General features: G+C 43.4%; 2 protein-coding genes and 1 long non-coding RNA gene across 23 annotated transcripts in view; 2 read left to right on the top strand and 1 right to left on the bottom strand.

The window, feature by feature from the left end:
- Positions 1 to 1,626: 1,626 nt before the first annotated feature.
- On the top strand, positions 1,627 to 8,655 carry tmed1a (transmembrane p24 trafficking protein 1a). Of its 2 annotated transcripts, none has more exons than XM_029728538.1 (4): positions 1,627 to 2,149; positions 6,692 to 6,789; positions 7,037 to 7,223; positions 7,453 to 8,655. In XM_029728538.1, the coding sequence occupies exons 1-4, from the start codon at positions 1,958 to 1,960 to the stop codon at positions 7,669 to 7,671; spliced, it is 696 nt and encodes a 231-aa protein (XP_029584398.1). In that variant the 5' UTR covers positions 1,627 to 1,957; the 3' UTR covers positions 7,672 to 8,655. The 2 variants fall into 2 exon arrangements, with proteins under 2 accessions (XP_029584398.1, XP_029584400.1); XM_029728540.1 differs by having other exon boundaries at positions 1,632 to 1,825.
- Positions 8,656 to 10,432: 1,777 nt separating this feature from the next.
- Positions 10,433 to 21,136, bottom strand: part of dnm2a (dynamin 2a) — a 36,566-nt gene continuing 25,862 nt past the window's right edge. For 8 of the 20 annotated variants that reach the window (XM_029728517.1, XM_029728518.1, XM_029728520.1 and 5 more), the window contains 7 exons: positions 19,577 to 19,687; positions 17,714 to 17,823; positions 17,411 to 17,525; positions 16,744 to 16,908; positions 15,594 to 15,817; positions 15,027 to 15,269; positions 14,522 to 14,734 (listed from right to left, as the gene is read on the bottom strand). In XM_029728517.1, coding sequence (XP_029584377.1) covers positions 14,557 to 14,734; positions 15,027 to 15,269; positions 15,594 to 15,817; positions 16,744 to 16,908; positions 17,411 to 17,525; positions 17,714 to 17,823; positions 19,577 to 19,687 — 1,146 coding nt within the window. In that variant the 3' untranslated portion in view covers positions 14,522 to 14,556. The other 12 variants (XM_029728533.1, XM_029728535.1, XM_029728530.1 and 9 more) reach the window with 5 other exon arrangements.
- Positions 18,464 to 19,856, top strand: LOC115171572 (uncharacterized). Its single transcript, XR_003871214.1, has 2 exons — positions 18,464 to 18,739; positions 19,228 to 19,856. It is a non-coding gene; the product is annotated as an uncharacterized LOC115171572 (long non-coding RNA).

Genomic DNA, 21,136 nt, shown 5'->3' with positions numbered 1-21,136 from the left:
AAAATCTGAACCAAACATATGCCCCTCCAGAGCTGACCAAATCTTAAGAAATCATAGATGATTATTTTTGGCACAAATCAAGGCCGGTCTGGAAACCAACCTCTGTTGACGTTGAAATCAAGACCAAAGTGGACTGACCAAATTTCACCAAATCTTCAACATCCATGGACATCCTACGTCAGTCAGTGCTCACTGGATGTGTGCATCTCTCTCTCTCTCTCTCTGTGTGTGTGTGTGTGTGTGTGTGTGTGTGTGTGTGTGTGTGTGTGTGTGTGTGTGTGTGTGTGTGTGTGTGTGTGGACGTGTTTAACTATACTTGTGGCGACCAGAAAAGAATAGTAAACAAACAAACTTTGGACTATTTCTAAGGTGTTTAGTTAGGGTTGATGTTAGAATTAGGTGTAGGAGATACAGTTTGGGTTAGGAGCTATGTTTAGGTTTAGGGTTAGGATTAAGGTTAGGTTTTGGGGTTAAGGTTAGGGTTAAAGTTAGGATTAGGGTTAGGTTAGAGCAGGGGTTCCCAAACCTTTTTGATATTTAAAAAAACCTGTGACCCGACCATGTAAAAAAAGGGTGATATAATCAAAAGACAATGTTGACTTTTTTTAAATGGTCTATTACAAATAAGTCTGACAGTGCTTTTGAAAGTATTTCAATCTGAAGAAAGTGTGGTTTGAAGTAACTGAAATGCAAGATTATGGGAAGTTCAGAAGATCATCAGGCAATCATTTTGTATGATCTTCTGTGCAGTCTGATGTAGTGTCTGGTCTTGTCCACTCTGTTCTGAGTGGCTTTTGGGCATTGTAGAGGAACACATACATGTTCCTGAGAGTCATATCGTTCAGTGATGGGGTCAAAATATTTTGTAGCTTAAACCATTCAAAAGATAAACCATTCATCTCTGTTTATTACAAACATAATCTAGCAGCTAACGGAGTTTACTGACATAACCCCAATGGTGTAAAAAGTACCAAATTGTCATACTTGAGTAAAAGTAAAACATACCTTAATAGATAATGACTCAAGTAAAAGTGAAAGTTTCCCAGTAAAATACTATTTGAGTATCAAAAGTAAAAGTATAAATCATTTCAAATCCTTATATTAAGCAGTGGTGTAAAAAGTACCCAGTTTTAAATATACTTAAGTATCAAAAGTAAATGTCATTGCTAAAATATACTTAATTATCAAAAGCAAAAATATAAATTATTTAAAGTTTCTTATATTAGGCAAACCAGACGGCATCATTTTTTTGTTTGTTTTGTTTTTGTTTCGGATAGCCAGGGGCATGCTCCAACACTCAGACATCATTTACAAACGAAGTGAGTGCCAGATCAGAGGCAGTAGAGATACCCAGGCATGTTCTCTTGATAAGAGTGTAAATTTGACCATTTTTCTGTCAAAATGTAACAAGTACTTTTGGGTGTCAGGGAAAATGTATGGAGTAAAACGTACATTATTTTCTTTAGGAATGTAGTGAAGTAAATATAAAAGTTGTCAAAAATATAAATAGTTAAGTACAGATACAAAAAAACGACTTAAGTAGTCCTTTAAAGTATTTTTACTTAAGTACTTTACACCACTGCTATACACTGGTATTGCACACCCTTCCAGTCAATCATACGCGCTACTTTGTAGAAGTTGTCAAAGATCAGGCTACAGGGTGAGATTATTTTAGACTCATTTTTTTTCAGTTGCGCGCAGTGGTCAGAACTGATCTGAAGCTAGTTGTTCCGGGAAGTAGGCGACTTTATTCCTGCTATGACTAACTTTGATCACAAGCAATAAATAGCCTACAACTCGTGGTCGCTGACAGTCTATGGAAAATGTACGTATACAATGCGGTATGAGTGAAGCGAAGTAGGCTACTAGACTACAAGAACAAGCATTCATGGCTACCGATGAGTCAACAGTGATATTGTAACTTTTACTGAAGTCCAAATTCGCTTCTAGGCTACAAATGGGTTCCATGTTTGATCTGAGCGCTGCTGTAAGACTATATTTGCTGTCTTGTTTCGTTCTATCTGTGGACTTCACTTTAGGCTTGGGACAAAGCCAAGATACTGAATTCACATTTCTACTCCCTGCCGGTAGAACAGAATGTTTCTACCAAACAGCTACGAAGAACGGAAGCCTGGAAGTAGAATACCAGGTAGCAGGCTTGGACAATTTAGTTTTCTGTGGTATTGAAAACACAGCGGACATACTTTGTGTCATTCTCTCTCTCTCTCGCTCGCTCTCTCTCTCTCTCTCTCTCTCTGTGTGTGTGTGTGTGTGGTGCAATTTCGTGCCTCTATTATAACAATGTTATAAGTTGTATTAGTAAGTCAGTTACTGGATGCTTTATTGTTACAGCCAAAGGACTTTGCTCAGATGCAAATAATGAGATAAGGCATCTTCCTTCCATACAGGTGGAGTCTATAAGACAGAGCCAGCTTGAATAGCTGCTGGCGTTGGCATGAAGGGTCAAGGCAGGGGAAGTGTTTACAAAGGGATCCACTGTGTCAGCATAAGGCCAGATACTGGAACTAACCTCTGAGCTATAGTAGCTGTAGTAGGCCTGTGGCTTCTTCTTCTCCTCTAGACATGTAAAGAGAAGGAGAGTGCTTACCACCAAGTGTAGGCCTACTTGGTGTGTTAGTAGTCATGCGCTTTGCTGCAAAATGCATATTAAACATGAAGATGTGCCATCCCTGGCCCGACCTTGTTTTATATATTTATATATAGCATTTAGTCATTTAGAAGACACGGTTGCAGAGTTAGTCAGTTGACTAGTATAAAGTGTAAACCACTACAGGTTAAGCCCTTCATAGATTAAAGTTGAAGTGATGCTCATCATGCTACGGTATCAATGCCTACTCTATATACTGGAAACCCCTGTTCCCAATCCTCACACTGTACCAAGGCCCTCTGGCAGACACATGACTGTGATAGGATGTCATGTTCCTCGCCACCCAACCCGCCAAGCCGTGACACATTTCTGTGGACTCTGTGTGTGTGTGTGTGTGTGTGTGTGTGTGTGTGTGTGTGTGTGTGTGTGTGTGTAGTCTGTGTGGAGCCTGGCAGGCTTACTGTGGTATCCACACAGCAACAGCTGAGACGCACAGGGCTGAGAGAGATGACAGCTTGAGAGAGCAAGCTGAAGGACTGAGGATTGAGACGTTTTATACAGCAGTCTGTGGTGTGTGTCTGTCTGCCTGACTGTCTCTGCCTGTCTGTCTGTCCGTCTGTTACCCTCTCTCAACCAAGACAATGACACCACACTGGCAATGGTAGTGACTCATGCCTGAGGCCTAGTTTATATGGCCTAACATGCTGTTTCCCTCATGTTTCTGCTGCCTGAGAGTGGTGTTACTTTGACATAAACAGGCAGGTGCTGGGGAGTGGGTATACTGGCTAGCCTCTCCTTGCTGTAGCTTTAACTGAAGTTACTTTAGGTTGGTCGTGACCTGGTGGATCTATTTGAACTCATATCTACTGTGTTGTAGAGTATGAATATGGCAATCAGAGACTGCTAATGACCGGATGAACCATGAGCTGTGCAAATACTTGGAACAAATACTATATCCATTGTTGTAGTGGAAGGTATACACAGGTATACACTGTATATCCACTTATTTTTCAGTTGGCATTGTGTATACTCACTTCTTAATCCCCACAATGCATATCAAAGTAGTGTAGTGGAGGTATACGCCATATCAGTTAAAACCTGTTGGGGCTAGGGGCCAGTATTTGCATGGCCGGATAAAAAACATACCCGATTTAAACTGGTTACTACTCTTGCCCAGAAACGAGAATATGCATATAATTAGTAGATTTGGATAGAAAACACTCTAAAGTTTCTAAAACTGTTTGAATGGTGTCTGTGAGTATAACAGAACTCATATGGCAGGCCAAAACCTGAGAAGATTCCATACAGGAATGCCCTGTCTGACAATTTGTTGTCCTTCTGTTGCATCTCTATCGAAAATACAGCATCTGTGCTGTAACGTGACATTTTCTAAGGCTTCCATTGGCTCTCTAAAGCCGCCAGAAAGTGGAATGGGGTGTCTGCTGTCTCTGGGCGAAGAACAGCAGGAGAGTTTGTGAGTGGTCAGCCTGGGGACAGTGAGACTGAGATGCGCATTCACGAGAATTCTGAATTTTTTTCTTTCAGCCTTTGAATGAATACAACGTTGCCCGGTTGGAATATTATCGCTATTTTACGAGAAAAATAGCATAAAAAATTATTTTAAACAGTGTTTGACATGCTTCTAAGTGCGGTAGTGGAATATTTTGAATTTTTTGTCACGAAATGCGCACGCACGTCACCCTTCGGATAGTGACCTGAACGCACAAACAAAACGGAGCTATTTGAATATAACTATGGATTATTTGGAACCAAAACAACATTTGTTGTTGAAGTAGAAGTCCTGGGAGTGCATTCTGACGAAGAAAAGCAAAGGTAATCCAATTTATCTAATAGTAATTCTGAGTTTAGTGAGCCCCAAACTTGGTGGGTGTCAAAATAGCTAGCCGTGATGGCTGAGCTATGTACTCAGAATATTGCAAAATGTGCTTTCGCCGGAAAGCTATTTTAAAATCTGACACCGCGATTGCATAAAGGAGTTCTGTATCTATAATTCTTAAAATAATTGTTAGGTTTTTTGTGAACGTTTATCATGAGTCATTTAGTAAATTCACTGGAAGTTTTCGGTGGGTATGCTAGCTCTGAACATCACATGCTAATGTAAAAAGCTGTTTTTTTAAATAAATATGAACTTGATTGAACAAAACATGCATGTATTGTATAACATAATGTCCTAGGAGTGTCATCTGATGAAGATCATCAAAGGTTAGTGCTGCATTTAGCTGTGGTTTTGGTTTTTGTGACATATATGCTTGCTTTGAAAATGGCTGTGTGATTATTTTTGGCAGGGTACTCTCCTGACATAATCTAATGTTTTGCTTTCGCTGTAAAGCCTTTTTGAAATCGGATAATGTGGTTAGATTAACGAGAGTCTTGTCTTTAAAATGGTGTAAAATAGTCATATGTTTGAGAAATTGAAGTTATAGCATTTTTTAGGTATTTGTATTTCGCGCTGATGGAACAGATCAGAATTTTTAGCTTAAAATGTTGATAAACTATTATGAGGTAGACCTATGCACAAATGTTCCAAAATGACATTTGAATGAAAACACTGTTCTAAAAAGCGATTTCATGGACAGAGATGGAAACATCTGTTAGAAATGTAGAAAGAAGGGAGATCTAAAGATGCAACAGCTATCATGGGTTGCTAATATGACTAGGATAATGCCTTTGGCTGCTAGACAATGACAGAAAATGTATAGAAAACCAATAGAACAGGAGAACGCATATGAGGAAGTCTTTATAAAGTAATTGCCTCTACGTTTCTATGGTGGGATTTTGGCTTTAGGCTACTTTGAAGCAAAGTAAGACATGACTCATATGAAGTAAAACGTCCAGGTTTCAAAGAATTAAGGATCAGGAAAAATATAACAATGCATAGATGGAAAGGCTTTCCCAAAATCCTTATCAATGAAATGTTAACTAGCTACAAAGTAGTCTATGCTTACCTGGCAGAATGATATCATGATTATCTGCATCAATCCAGCGGTAATTTGTTTTGCAAACTCCATATCATGTGCTACAGAAACACAGCTAACCAAACAACAGTGCTAGGTGCTTGTGCACTTGAATTAAAAGGTAACTACACTCAAAATGTTATTTTATTTATTTATCCCAGACCAGTTTTTCTGTTAAGTGTGACTTTGAAAGCAAAAAAAAATTAAAAACTTGACTGAATTTCTGACTCAGTTAACAGCCTAATTTATCTGTTTCAATAGTAGGCCTGTTAACTTATTTGCACGGTACAGCTTGGGTTGGCCTGACTGTGAAAGACCATTATGAACAGTACAGCTTGGGTTGGCCTGACTGTGAAAGACCATTATGAACAGTACAGCTTGGGTTGGCCTGACTGTGAAAGACCATTATGAACAGTACAGCTTGGGTTGGCCTGACTGTGAAAGACCATTATGAACAGTACTGCTTGGGTTGGCCTGACTGTGAAAGACCATTATGAACAATACAGCTTGGGTTGGCCTGACTGTGAAAGACCATTATGAACAGTACAGCTTGGGTTGGCCTGACTGTGAAAGACCATTATGAACAGTACAGCTTGGGTTGGCCTGACTGTGAAAGACCATTATGAACAGTACAGCTTGGGTTGGCTTGACTGTGAAAGACCATTATGAACAGTACAGCTTGGGTTGGCCTGACTGTGAAAGACCATTATGAACAGTACAGCTTGGGTTGGCCTGACTGTGAAAGACCATTATGAACAGTACAGCTTGGGTTGGCCTGACTGTGAAAGACCATTATGGGATTTATAATTTTAGGCCATTCAGAGTGTATGTCACTGTTTGTCATTTAATTCTTTACACAGGGCACTTTTCCTTCGTTGGCCAGGCCATTTTGGAAATGGGCAAAATTAGTGTAAAATCACTTCTTGAGGCACCACTACAACACTGACTATCACACCAGCACACTGTTCATGTGTCTACAGTATGTATGGAAGTGGAGACGTGGTGGATTTCAGTCTGTCTATAGTGTCTGTCTGTAACACTGGATATTCTCAGAGGAACACTTTGAGTTGGATTATAATATCATCTAATCCATTCCCTCATGTTCCAGGTGATTGCAGGTGCAGGCCTGGATGTGGGCTTCACCCTGATCTCCCCCAGCGGATACAAGCTGGCCTCTGAGTTCAGGACATCTGACGGCATCCACACGTGAGTGGGCAAAACCTACAACACAACCCTGACCTCCTCTAACTTCTCTGGAGTGGTATGAAGGTCTCACCATGCTCGATGGTGTGTCATTCAACGTTTTTGTAAGGTGATGCAAAAGACACCTTTCCCTCCTCTGGCTTACAGACAGTAAAGTTGTACACTATTCTATATGACAGTCTGAATACTGTCTGACTTGCTCTGACCCTCTCTGGCATCATGCTTTCTTCCTCATTGGTCTGTCTCCCAGGGTGGAGCCTACAGAGGACGGAGACTACCGGCTGTGTTTTGACAACAGCTTCAGTAAGCTTTCTGAGAAGATGGTGTTCTTCGAGGTGATTGTGGAGGGCCAGCCTGGGGACGCCTGGGGTGATGAAGAGTGGGCTGACATGGCCGAGCCAGAGAGCATGGTGGAGTACAAACTGGAAGACATCAGGGTGAGAAGGACAGGAGGAACACCCAAACGCTCAGCCACTGGGACTGGTGTCTTTCTATCACTCTATTTTTACACATCCCCTTTTTTGTCATTTTGTCTTTTCATCCTGTTCGTCTCTCCTGTTTCACATTTTTCCTCTCATTCCTGCTGTCAATGTTCTATACATTCTTGTGTTCTCTCTTATCCTCTCCCACCTTACCCACTGTCTCTCTCCCTGCCTCTCCCTGTAGGAGACCATGGACTCAGTGCACAGGCACCTGGAGCGGAGCCGCCAGCTTCAGACCATGCTGAGGGCCTTCGAGGCCCGGGACCGCTACCTACTGGAGGACAACCTGTGGAGGGTCTCCTTCTGGTCCTCCTTGAGCCTCCTGGTCATCCTGACCGTGGCCGTCACACAGGTCTACACCCTCCGACGCCTCTTCGACGACAAGAGGGTCTGCAAACCCTAGTGTCCAGTGGTATCTTCCACCACCCCCACACTCTTCCCAGTGGTATCTTCCACAATCCCCACACCATTCCCCGTGGTATCTTCCAGCAGACTCACACCCTTCCCAGTGGTATCTTCCACAATCCCCACACCATTCCCCGTGGTATCTTCCAGCAGACTCACACCCTTCCCAGTGGTATCTTCCACAATCCCCACACCATTCCCCGTGGTATCTTCCAGCAGACTCACACCCTTCCCAGTGGTATCTTCCACAATCCCCACACCATTCCCAGTGGTATTTTCCAGCAGACTCACACCCTTCCCAGTGGTATCTTCCACAATCCCCACACCATTCCCCGTGGTATTTTCCAGCAGACTCACACCCTTCCCAGTGGTATCTTCCACCACCCCCACATCATGCCCAGTGATATCTTCCAGCAGACCCACACAAGGCCCAATGGTATCTTCCACCACCCCCACACCCTTCCCAGTGGTATCTTCCACCACCCCCACACCCTTTCCGGTGGTATCTTCCACCACCCCCTTCCCAGTGGTATCTTCCACCACCCCCACACCCTTTCCGGTGGTATCTTCCACCACCCCCTTCCCAGTGGTATCTTCCACAAAGATGCCATAGAAGGGTGTTGCGACTAACAGGAACCTACTGTAAAGTAATGGTCTCAGAGATTGAAGAAGAGAGAGAGACTATTGACAACTGTGATGTGTGGTAAATGAGGGACTGTTTGTAAGGATTTAGTGATGTTTGTGTGTGATGAGCATGATTCAGCTTTTGAGTGGCAGAAAAGTGCATGTTTGTACGTGAGTCATAAACACTGTATAATGATGTTTTGACAATTTAATGTCAATCTATCAAACAAGAAATCAATGCAATAACAGATCATGTGGTTGTATGTTTTTAACATGGGATCTTAAGAGTGACTTTACAAATATCATTTATTTAATGACATGGTTATAACACAACTACAGCAAAATAAACACACACACAAAAAAACATTCTACTGTGAAATAAATTAATTCTGGAGAAAGAGTAGCCTCGCAAAGCCACGGATCCCACAAGCTTAGATTAAAAGCTGCAGTGGTTATCAGCCTGGTAATTACGAGGCAAGAGAAAGAACTGGGCACATGGGATGACTGGTCGCATGGGATGGTTTTATTGAAGTACAGATATTACATTTTTATTGAAATGTATAGTGTCTGACAGAGATCTGGTGAGACGAAGCCAAAGAGTTGAGACATTCAAAAAAGTATTCCTGCCAGGAGAATGTTGCAAAGTCAACCACAAGCATAGTTGTTATATACACCTCCAACACCACAAAACAAGATACAATCATTCATTTGAAAAAAAGATTGTATTTATAAAACCATAAAATCTCAATGATCCACTCCTTTCAATTACAGGTACAGTAGTGCAAATTTGAGTGTCAGAAGTGTGCAGAGAAAGAAAATAAGGCAATCTTATTGGCTACCATAAAACAGCACTGGATTAAAGGCATATCGCAAAGTTCTGCTGTTGACATCAGTTGGATCTATTATTGACACTACTACATTATAATCACATTACCGGTATATGCCCTTCTTCATACAATTACCCTTACTACAGTATAAATAAACTGTATAATAATAACATACAGCATATGCCATATAGAAGAGGCTTTTATTCAAAGTGATTTACAGTCATCCGTGCATATATTTCACGTATGAGTGGTCCCAGCAGGATTCGAACCTACGACCCTTGGTGTTGCAAGCACAATGCTCTACCGACTGACCCTTGCGGAAGGCATCCACTGGAACTGGAATATACATGGTTTGAAGCTCTCCTGAACATGACATGACCCTCGCTGTTAAAAGCTTTGTATTCTTCTGTGCTCACTCAGCAGTGGAGTACCCAGCACTACCTGATTCATTGAACTGTTCCTAGCATCCTTCACCTCATCCCTTCAAATAGTCCCCTTACCGTTTGGTTTTGGGGCCCTCCCAGTACACTACCATATAATATGAATGGCTGTCATCATCCCATGTGGTGGTCCCCAACTGACACACCAGATGATTAACTGTAGCACCGAACAACAACGCAGTATGAGTGAGATCTCAAATAATCATATCTACACTTCCACCTACACACAATCATCTAAATAAACCAAACTTCTACACTTCAATCATTTTTATAGGAGTGTTCTACAAACGTGTTCAATAGTAATTCAGACACTAATCTGTTGAGAAATGCCCATATTTTAAAACTGCACTGTACATAAAACCAAGAGGGGTTGTGCCCCAGGAGATAGCTAACACAAACAGTCACTGGATTTCATTACCAATTTGGCACATGAGCAGTCAAACAATTTTATCAGTACAAAAATAATTTCATTTTCTCAATGTTTGTTTAGTATGGAAATAGTGAACAGAAGTTGAACCCGTACTGAGAGTGGTGTCAGAATTCAGCTAGGCTACAGCTCGCTAAACCCCCTGGAGTTTGGACATTTCAGAATACATCCCCCACACTTCCAGAACAGTCTGGGTAGGTGCCAGCTATTAAAGGCCCAATGCAGCTGTTTTTAATCTCAAAATCAAATCATTTCTGGTTAACAATTAAGTACCTTACTGTGATTTATTTACATTTTTGAAACTGAAAACAAACAAAAATAGCTTCTTAGCAAAGAACAATTTGTCAACCAAGAATGTTGCTAGGACTGTCTGGGAGTGGTCTGAACGGGGAGGGGAAAACTGAAAACTAGCTGTTATTGGCAGAAAGGTTTGGAAGTCTCTTTCTTACTGGAGGATTAACTAATATACAGCCTGGTGATGACAACAGGCAGGATAAAACTCCATCCCACCAAAACAGGCTGAAATTTCAGGCGTTTTTTTTCAAACCACCCTCACACTAAAAGTGCATTATCATGATTGTCACAGTATAATTTCAACCTCATAGTGTGGAACAATATATAAAGCATAGCGATATCACACTTTTTACTGTACTGGGCCTTTAACAGTTTTAATGAGATGGTGAGTGAGGGTAAAGTTGTCTTTACCACGTGACCGTTTTCTCCGTATTTTATTACAGCTTATGCAATGAGATTTCATTACACTTTATGAAAAAAATGTTTTTAAAGGAGGCTGCTTTTCCTGAAATGCCGTCAGTTATTGTAAAACGAGTACGTTTGACAGTTGCCATTGAAAAAGCTGTCTCTTGTATTTCATGTTATAAACTAAGTTATGGCTTTTAGAGTTTAATCAGTTCTGAAACCTATTCTTTGGAGAATATTTAAGGTTAATGTGTTCAAAGTTCAGAAATTCTTCGCAGGTCTGGTTCTCTTGCTGGTATGTGGACAGTGCATCTCCAATCCTATCCTGCTTTGGGGCAAGGTCACCACTGGTTACGACGAGCAGGAGCAGGCCGCCTGTTCAGGGACAATCATAACGACAGACCAACATTAATAACTCTCTCCCATTCAAGTATTTTTGATGTGTAATACAGTTTGGTGATTGTGAGGGGTCTAACAACTCACAAAAACTTCTCAAAAGGTCTGTTGTAAGGGAAGACCTAAGAACATTCATTTCCTATAATTGAGTTTGTGTCCATCACATTTTCTACTTCTTCCTGCTTTCTTTAGCTGATGATCCCTCCTATTACCATAGCTGCCTGTTTTCTACAGGCAATGTGATCTATTAAGTGCAGCAAGAGACAAATCAAATCAAGTTGATTAGACCATAAACTTGAACATTTCATTGAAAAACAGTATACTTGTACACCAAAGGCCTTCTACAACCCACCACCACTATTATTACTAACACTACAGCAGAGTATTGAGTTGTATAGTAGAGTATGTGCACCTTGCATTCAGAGAAACATCAGGAAGGAAGAAAAAAAAGAAGAGAATGAATAAGTTACTATTCCAGGAATTCTTGTCCTTCACAACTTTTAACTCAAGTCAAAAGGCAGGCAGCCCGTTGGCACAGAAACACCATAGCAACATCCACAGTGAAGGAGGGGGAAGAAGAGAGGAAGGCATACCAGGAGAGAGAACCATGAGTGAGGACAACCAATGAGAGAGGAGAGAGAGGGGGGACCACACAAGACACAAGGAGACACCAACCACCAGTCTCTTTATTGTACACCTCTTTATTTAGCACTCATGTTCCAAATGGGTTCATTTGTTTATTCAAACCCAGGAAATTACTAGAGGCACTTGACAAGGCTTTGCAAAAACTAAAGAAAGATTGATGCAGGTCAGTTCCCCCCACCCACAAGATGAAAGATACAGAGCATGGAGAGTTGGGGGGGGGGGCATCCATTATGGAGAAAAGGCAGTCACCAACATCTTACACTTTACAGATCAGGAGACAGGGTGTAGGGGGACAGGTTACAGTGACCGGTACCATCAGGTGACAGGGACACTTTCATAAGAACGGGACGTTTTCGATTCCCTTAAGAGCCAACATCAGAGAGTGACAGCATAAATGTAAGGGCAAATCTCTTCCTAGTAGGGGTTCTATACTTGGTCAAGAGATTGAAACCTTTTGGAGCATGGATAGACTCCATTTCCCAGAGGCTTTAGTTGGAGTTAGCTGAGATCAGAGTCAGACACCCACTAGCAGCACGGTCACTGTAGACAGACCCGATGGGAAATGTATGGGAAGAAAAGCACATTCTGCCCAGAGAATATGGTTTTAGACAGTTCCTACCAAATTCACCCTCTACCTGTAGCACATTTACTCATAATGGATTTCTGGAAGGGGTACAAGGTATTGGACTGAGCTCTATAGAATTGACAGGTTCTCCAGGCAGGATGTGTATGTACACCAGAAAGAGCAACAAAAGTTAAACTCCCACCCCCTGCTCACCCTCAATATTTATCACCAAATCAAAACGTTCATTTGTCACTCACCCTCCAAACTCCTCCCCATCCCACCCCCAAAATTCACCCAGTAAAATCAATGATCAAATTACCATCAGAGGAATCAAATGATATTCATCAGTACAGAATCCCATCTGTGAAGAGACACTCTTCACTCCTATTTAAACCCTCCCAGCGGCAACAGTTATTCCAACTAGAACCCTGTAGTCGAACTCACTACCAGAAAGATGTTCAGTCTCCCTTTCCAGAGAGGGGGGTAGTAGGCTGAAGGTGCCGTATACAGCTGAAATAATTTCTATCAAAACGTTACATGACAAATGCCCACGGTTATAAATAATGAATTAATGCGATCTGGAGATTACAAATGTCAACGTTTCCCTACATCCCAAGCTAAGTCAATATAACGGCTGTGTGTTAGTGCTTCAATTAGTATAACGATTACTACACATTAAAATGTTTGGTTTTCAATGAACACCATTAAACATAATTCTTCATCTATTATTTTTAAAACTGGAGACATCACCATCTCTGTGTGTCTGTACTGAGACTGTCCATCAGCTATGTACAACAGTGTTTCCAAGACACCGGGAGGGTCTCTCGTCCATAAAGACAAATTACCATTGAATTGTGACAGGAAGAAGTGTCGGTCCTAAACCGCCGTCTCTCCAGCTCTAACCACATAGCCCCCCCTTCCCTTTCCTGCCTCCACACCCTCCTCCAGGAGACCCTACTGTACTCTCCCCTTTACCTGTCCTTGTCCTGAATGGGACATTGAATGAAGGTCCACCCGAGGTTGGTTAAGGCCTCAGTGAGGTTGACTTAAGGTGCTGGGATAACTGTATACTTAAGGATGCGTGGAGAAATCATCTCAAAGTGCTGACAACTCTCTCTCTGTTTATTGTGCATAGTCTTAAAGTAATGACAACCTCAACACTGGATGTATGGATGTACACAGAAGTGCTTCAAGTGGTCAATCTAGATGACATTTTCTCAACGGTGGCAGGACATTCCAATAATAACGGGCACATTTTATAAGGCTGCTCTCAGCCTGATGTGTAGCCCTGCACTGCTCAATTGTCTTTTTCTGCCTCCTTTTGCTGTGATGAGACTGGTTTTAAAGCTACATACAGGGGGCATTAAAACAGACAAGTCACTCAAATAAAATAACAAGAAGAAAGTATTCATCAACACCACCGTAGTTGTAATAACAATAACTATTTTCCAGTATGAAATCAAGTTAGAAAAACCACAAAAAAATGAACAGGATGTCTGTGTATATTACACAGAGGTGTAGGGTGTAGGAGAGCACGTCTAAAGATGGAGGGAGGGAGGGAAGCTAGCCTTTTACGTTTAGAAAGGTTGTAGTCTATGCTGCAGTCCACATTTTCAGAGAGGAAATTAACAATTCTGTTACCACAGAAAATAGGTCACTTAGGGGCATGTCACTTCCATGTAACCATCCACATCTGATGCCGTGACTGCACCCTGCTGGTCAAAGGTGAGCGATTAAGACTTTATGAATCTTTTGATACATATGGTACAATATCCAAAACAGTGTAATTATCTCTTCTGATTCTGAAGATTCAAGTGGTTATGGTTCCTTTGCATCTTTAGAATGTGGAGACCAGAGAGAGCCCACATGTTGGAGACTAAGGGAGGGTTAGCAGCTTATATCAGAGAACAGTTTGACAGTCGACTACATTAGATAAGTCTGGTTGAAATAGCATCTATCAATGTGCATAGATACTGTATAGGGGCCCCCTCCTCCCCTGCTCTCTAGCCCTCCCCTCTGGCCTCCGTGCGCACGCACACACACACACACACACACACACACACACACACACACACACACACACACACACACACACACACACACACACACACACACACACAGGTGAGCCTGGCTGGTTCTACTGGGTAGTCTAGTCTAGCAGGGAGGGCTCGGCAGGGCGGATTATGGTGGGCCGGTGAGGAGCGCCAGGGGGTCTTCGGCTGCAGGGAGAGAGAGAGCAAGAACAGGAGGTGAGATATCCTCACGGAGAGACGAGAGAGAGAGTAATGAAACGAACCCAGAGAGATAGAGCAAGCAGGAGAACAGATTTGAGATCGTGAGACGTGAATGGAGAGAAACACTCCCACAGAGAGATAGGGAGAACAGAAGAAACAGAGAAAGGGAGCTGAGCACAAAAGAGAGAGGAGTTTAGAGATGGGCTTTATGAAACAGAGAAGATAACCAAGATAGAGGAAAGAGAAAGGAAGAGAAGCGTGTAGAGAAAAGGTTAATGTAGTAATGTGAAAGGTGGGACGGAGGAAACTTAAATCCATCTATTGACGTCAACAGACAGTCAGAGCCAGGTGCTGCAGTTACAGTGATAACCTGTCAATTCAACAATGAATAAAGAGGGTTACACAGGTTAATATAGTGTCGATGAGGAGACATTATTCCTGTGTGAGGATAGGTAGGTAGGTACTGCTCCCTCCTGAGAGGTGGAGGTGGTCTTACCTGGGCACGCCAGGGGGGATGCGAGCGGGCCGAGAGGGGATCAGTGGGGGGGCACTGAAAGGGTCCTGATGGTTGTTGCTGCCAAAGGCGTTAATGGGCGGCGGGCCCGGGCGAGAGGGGATGGGGGGGCCCCCAAACGCTGGGGAGGGGTTGAGGGGTGGTCCTGGCCTTGGGCCACTCACTGCAGGAGGACGGCTTGGGGGAGGGGCTGCTGCAGCTGGTGGGCGGCGCTGGGGGGTAGGACTGGAGAGAGACGAGAACAGAGAGAGAGGTGTGGGGAATGGAAAAAGAACAGACAGACAATGAAATATACAATTTACAAACACTGCACAACGACAATAAGCTTTGGTCGACTGTACAGTCTCTTACACATGACCCCCTTTAGTTCCCACGTGTGACAATGAATCAAGTAAAACATCTTCCATTCCATGAATTTGAGAGAATTGAAGGTACATTCACCTCAAAGTAAACAAATCCCTTATGTATGTGTGAATACATACATACATACATGCATACATACATACATACATACACATACATACATACATACCAACCCTCTCCTCTCACCTGGCCTCCTGCATCCAGCTGTCGTTGACGGGCGGCGGCACGGGGACCGTCACGGTGGTGGTGGTGATGTCACCGATGATGTGCAGTGCCTCCTTGAGGGCGTGGTACATGCGGAGCATCTCGTCGCGGCGCTGCGCCTGGTCAGCTGACTCCTCCATCAGGCTGTTTTGGTCACCTGACGAGTACAGGTAGGCCAGCAGCTCTGAGTGGATGAAGTCCTTAGCCTGGGGAGGAGAGGAGAGGAAGACCATCGACTATGGAGAAACAGTGCTGTCCTACTCCTTTCATATCATACTAGTCTGCATGGAAAGATGGAGTCACTGAATAGTCAATCTTCAATGATGCTAGAAAACAAACACCCCGACGCTTGTGGAAACACGTCAACACATAGGTACACAAAGCTGACATATAGCAGGGGATTTCATCAAATGGTTGTATGTCTTATAGCAGGGGATTCCATCAAATGGCGGTATGTCTTATAGCAGGGGATTTCATCAAATGGTTGTAAGACATACCGCCATTTGATGGAATCCCCTGCTATAAGACATACCGCCATTTGATGGAATCCCCTGCTATAAGACATACCGCCATTTGATGGAATCCCCTGCTATAAGACATACCGCCATTTGATGGAATCCCCTGCTATAAGACATACCGCCATTTGATGGAATCCCCTGCTATAAGACATACCGCCATTTGATGGAATCCCCTGCTATAAGACATACTGCCATTTGATGGAATCCCCTGCTATAAGACATACCGCCATTTGATGGAATCCCCTGCTATAAGACATACCACCATTTGATGGAATCCCCTGCTATAAGACACACCGCCAATTGATGGATTCCCCTGCTATAAGACATACCGCCATTTGATGGAATCCCCTGCTATAAGACATACCGCCATTTGATGGAATCCCCTGCTATAAGACATACCGCCATTTGATGGAATCCCCTGCTATAAGACATACCGCCATTTGATGGAATCCCCTGCTATAAGACATACCACCATTTGATGGAATCCCCTGCTATAAGACATACCGCCATTTGATGGAATCCCCTGCTATAAGACATACCACCATTTGATGGAATCCCCTGCTATAAGACAGAGCCTGATAAGTGTAGACCGTCTCTAGGCTTTTTTCACTCACGCTGTTGATCATGAGGTGCATGATGGTCTTGGGCATGAGATCCCTGATGGACTTGTTGACGATGCCGATGTAGGAGTCCACCAGGTTACGGATGGTCTCCACCTGCCTCTCCAGCTGGGGGTCCATGGAGAAGGTTTCTGACGGGGCCGTATCCTCAGTGTCCACCTGGGGAACACAGAGAGAGACGTTACCTCTGAGTGAGGACACACGTACCTGTTCTCTGAGTGTTTGAGGTCAATACACTATAGCTAATACTACTGCATGCCATTGGGATACATTTGCGGTAGATGTATGCCATTGTGAATCATACATCCAATCGCTCTGATATTAGTACCTCATAATCTCCCTTGAATCATGAATTGGCGTGCATGAGAAGAAACAAGCAGTAGGACAATCATCAGTGAAGTCATCAAGAAGTACAGGTGCATGACTAGTGTTCATCAAAAGGCTGTCACCACAATGCATCCGTTCGTTTGACCTCTGCTTCTGCTAACATTCAAACTTCAAGGGTCGGTTTACCAGACACAGATGAAGCCTAGTCCTGGACTACAAACCCTTTCAATGGAGAATCTCCGTTGAGCATGTCCTTACGTCCGTCCAGGACTAGGTTTCATCTGTGTCCGGGAAAGCAACCCAAAGACTATTTGAGTGAGTTTGGGTTCAGTACCTGGTCCTTCTCAGGGTAGACCCCAGCCCTCAGGAAGGAGGCCTTCCAACTGTCCACGTCCTCCTGGGTGTCACAGGCCAGCTCAATCTGACGCAGGTCCTTATACACATTCCTGCTTGATGGATGGCAAAACACAAACACAATCAGGGTGGGTGTAAATTCTATTCAATTTCTGTCAATTCACCAAGTCAATTTCCCTCAATTCATTTAAATGTCAGTTTACTTCCTGATTGACTGAATTGAAATGACAGACTTCTGTGGAACAGGACACACATACACAACACACACATCCATTTCTCTGACCTGGATTCAGTGTTGAAGACGCCAAATACGTGTTTGGTGGACATGAAGCCTTTCTCCACATCCCTCAGCTTGAGGTTATCTAGGGGCAGCATGTACTTCTTCTCTTTCTCCTAAAACACAGAGGGGGGGACGATCTGAACTCATAGCAATAACATCTTGACAAAGAAATCCTTGAAGCCATTAAAAACACTAAAGTACACAAATAAGAGGAAGCTATGAAGACAGCCATTTAGAAACTTGTTCATGGATAACTTTGAAAAACAGTGGAATACAACAGTAGGCTTCTCCACCAATGAGCAGACAGAGTGGAATGCATTTCCTCTGTATAAGACCCAGACCACCAGGCTGGTGAGAAGAGAGGGAGAGAGGAGGAGCATGGGGGGGGGGGGGAGAGAGAGAGAGATGGGGGAGGGATGCCAGCTTTGCACTGTTGAGGAGAAGCATCTGGAAGCGTTTATGTCTGCACTAGAACAGAGAGCCGCTCAGTCCCAACAGTTACATCACTCTAAGCCAATGTCCTCGTCTCACACACACACACGCACGCAGAAACACAAATATATAACCACACACATGAAAACATACAAACACCCATGTGCTTGTGCAAACGCAAACACGTAAACACATAGACGCATGAAAGTGGCATACAACCACAAACCAAGACAAACATACACCCCACACACCACCCACACCCCCCCAACCCGCCCCCAGTAACCCAGTACGATTTCCTGCAAATTCCAAAGGCAGATCCCTGCTGGAACATTTCAACCCGCCTGCCACGTCAGTTTGCTTCCACCATCCTCCCTCGCTCCTTCTCTTCTGCACTTTCTCCTTCTCTCGCTCTGTCCGCCACAGAGGACTGGTAGAAACTGAACGGTACCAGTTGTTTTGAGGCGTAGTCAGAGTGACAGGTTAAAGGTTTGTCTTTAGCTCTGGTCAACGGTCGGCGGTATCTTTTGAAGCTCTTTTTGTTTCGCTGAGAGAGGGGACATCTTTGCCAAGGCCTGGGCTGCTCTGACCGAACTAATGGTACGTTTAAAAGTAAGACTATATTTCCGAATGCATCCGTCTGTAAATGTTTAACTTTCATAGGATGATCCCTAGTGCTTTTGGCTCATTTCAACTGTGTTCCAGTAAAACATCATAAAATATGTATTATCGACATGCCTTTTCCATATATTTTACAGCCTTTGAAATGGCCTACAGAGCATTTGAAATCTGACTGTAGAGAGTAGTGTGTGGTCACACAGAGTGGCCAAACACTTTGCTGTTTTGTTAATGTGCACAAAGTAAATACAGTAATGGCTGTTGGAACTTTAAGTTGATCAAATTCTATTAAAAAAAAAAGTTGTAAGCTCAACATCTCTCCATTACATCAACATACTAAATTAGTCAATACAGTTATATATTTGGACCACAGTCCGAGTTTGGTTGCTTTCTTTATCAGAGGAATGTTTACTCTCCCGCCATCTCTCCCCCTCTCTCCCCCCCACCTCCCCCCTCTGTCCTGTCCCTAGGGCAGTGACCTGCAGCCGGAACAACCCCGCGGGCCTTCCCCCCTCCATCCCCCCTCCTCACCCCCCCGCCTGCCCAGTGTTCAGACTACCTGTTCATCAGGCTGAAGCTGAACAGTAGTCTGCACATTGGTTAGGCTGGGCCGGGACACACACACACTCCGGACACATCTAACCACCAGCCACCAGGGGCTCTGGTCAGATCTGATTCTCCACCATGACAATGAGAGGGAGGAGGGAGCATGCAATGCAGATCATATATCAGCCCATGGAGTAGTAGCAGAATCTTTCTGGCAGTTTGTATTGTATTATTTTGTGTTGTATTGTACTTATCCCAGCATTAGACACTCACCTCCTCATCCTTGTACCAGGATAGTGACTCTGCGGTCAGGATGAACCAGTACTCCTTGGAGCCTCCCTTCATGATGCTGATGTTGATGGTGAGCCAGCCTTTGCGGATCACCTGTTAGGGGAGAGATAGCGGTGGGGGAACAGGGGAGCGAGGGGTGGTGGGGGACAAGGTATACCAGGAGGATGGAGGGAAAACACATCATTAAAGTACTCATGATTTACCTCCTGGAGATCTTGTGATATGACTAACTTAACTGACCAATAAAAACCTTACCTGGGTACTCAGTGTGAGTTTTGGTTGATCCTGTCTTACCAATATAAGCACTAAGATGTTCTACATACTCTAAATTAACTCTTCTATTCTGAGTACAAAGATTTACAATTTAAACAATGTTTCTGAACATGATCCCTGATGTATACAGTAAGCATACAAAAGTATTATTCAGAAAGGATGACTAACTGAAGGGGTGGAGATTTAAACAGAAACCAAACAAACCTTAATAGCCTCAAAACTAACTAATATGGGGCATCCAGACCAAATGGGACCCACACAGGGTCAGGGATCAAGGGTCGGCGGTGGTATGTTAGAGTGAGCGGGTCAGTAAAAGCTAGCCTATACACGGTTAGCCAAAACAGACTAGGGTTAGTGGGTTAACTGGGCAGAGTCATCAGACATACACTCCAGTGTAGGGCACTGTAGGAGGCTAAACACCTATCTAAGGAACAGTAGATAGGGAGATGGAGAGGCAAGAGGAGGGCCAGACTGTGGGAGAGGAATACAGCGATATGCAGAGACAGTGGAGACGGGTAGACTGAGCCACAGCTCACGGAGTGGACGGGTAGAGAGAGAGAGGGAAGAAAAAAATAAAAGGAGGATTTAAGGAAGGGAGAGGGAGGGAGGGAGGGAGGGAGGGAGGAAAGAGAGATGAGGCAGGGTTGAGAGGTTCTTTCTGTAGACGAGTTGTATTAGATCAGGGGTCTTCAACCTTTTCATGCCCAGGGACGCCCTCACAGGCAAACTGACAACCCAGGGAACCCCATCCTAAGTTCGCAAACATTGTTTTCACGACTTGTCTTATCAGGTGAATGATAATGTCAAGCAGAAGTAATAACATTTTAAAATGAATAGATTTGGTAAATAGTTTCATTATTTTGACCTCCCCACATATAACTGGAAGAGGAAGTGTAAACTAACAGCCTATTCGCTAGAAAAGGTAACTCCAAACACATTTTCGTTAAGAACAACTGTTTAGTGCTGGTTAAACGAAGGTTAGCCATGTCTGGCCAAAAATGTATGTCCAAGTCAACAAAGCTTTGCAGCAGCCAGCAGCCCTTGCCACAGTGGTAGTCTAGTCACAGGTGCTGTTTCAAAGCCTATGTCAGACACAGTGAGTGTAATTATCTTTAATGAGTGTAATCTGTTCAATATTAGGAGTTGAGAAGTAAAGTTGACATCAGAAAGATACTCTTATTTTCTACTGCATGCAACTCAACATTTGCTTATTCTGTTGCTAGCGATATTCATAAAAACCTTAAAAGTTACTTTTTTTGTGACCCCCTG

Source organism: Salmo trutta, chromosome 32 (genome assembly GCF_901001165.1).
Source record: "Salmo trutta chromosome 32, fSalTru1.1, whole genome shotgun sequence".
In the NCBI taxonomy this organism is placed as follows: domain Eukaryota; kingdom Metazoa; phylum Chordata; class Actinopteri; order Salmoniformes; family Salmonidae; genus Salmo; species Salmo trutta.
This window is presented reverse-complemented; position numbering and strand designations above follow the sequence as displayed.

Excerpts from the sequence above, each read along its gene's own strand:
- tmed1a (XM_029728538.1), top strand. The coding sequence starts at position 1,958 with ATGGGTTCCATGTTTGATCTGAGCGCTGCTGTAAGACTATATTTGCTG. Across the intron at positions 2,150-6,691 it reads GCCTGGAAGTAGAATACCAG|GTGATTGCAGGTGCAGGCCT; the intron begins GTAGCAGGCTTG and ends CTCATGTTCCAG. Across the intron at positions 7,224-7,452 it reads ACAAACTGGAAGACATCAGG|GAGACCATGGACTCAGTGCA; the intron begins GTGAGAAGGACA and ends CTCTCCCTGTAG.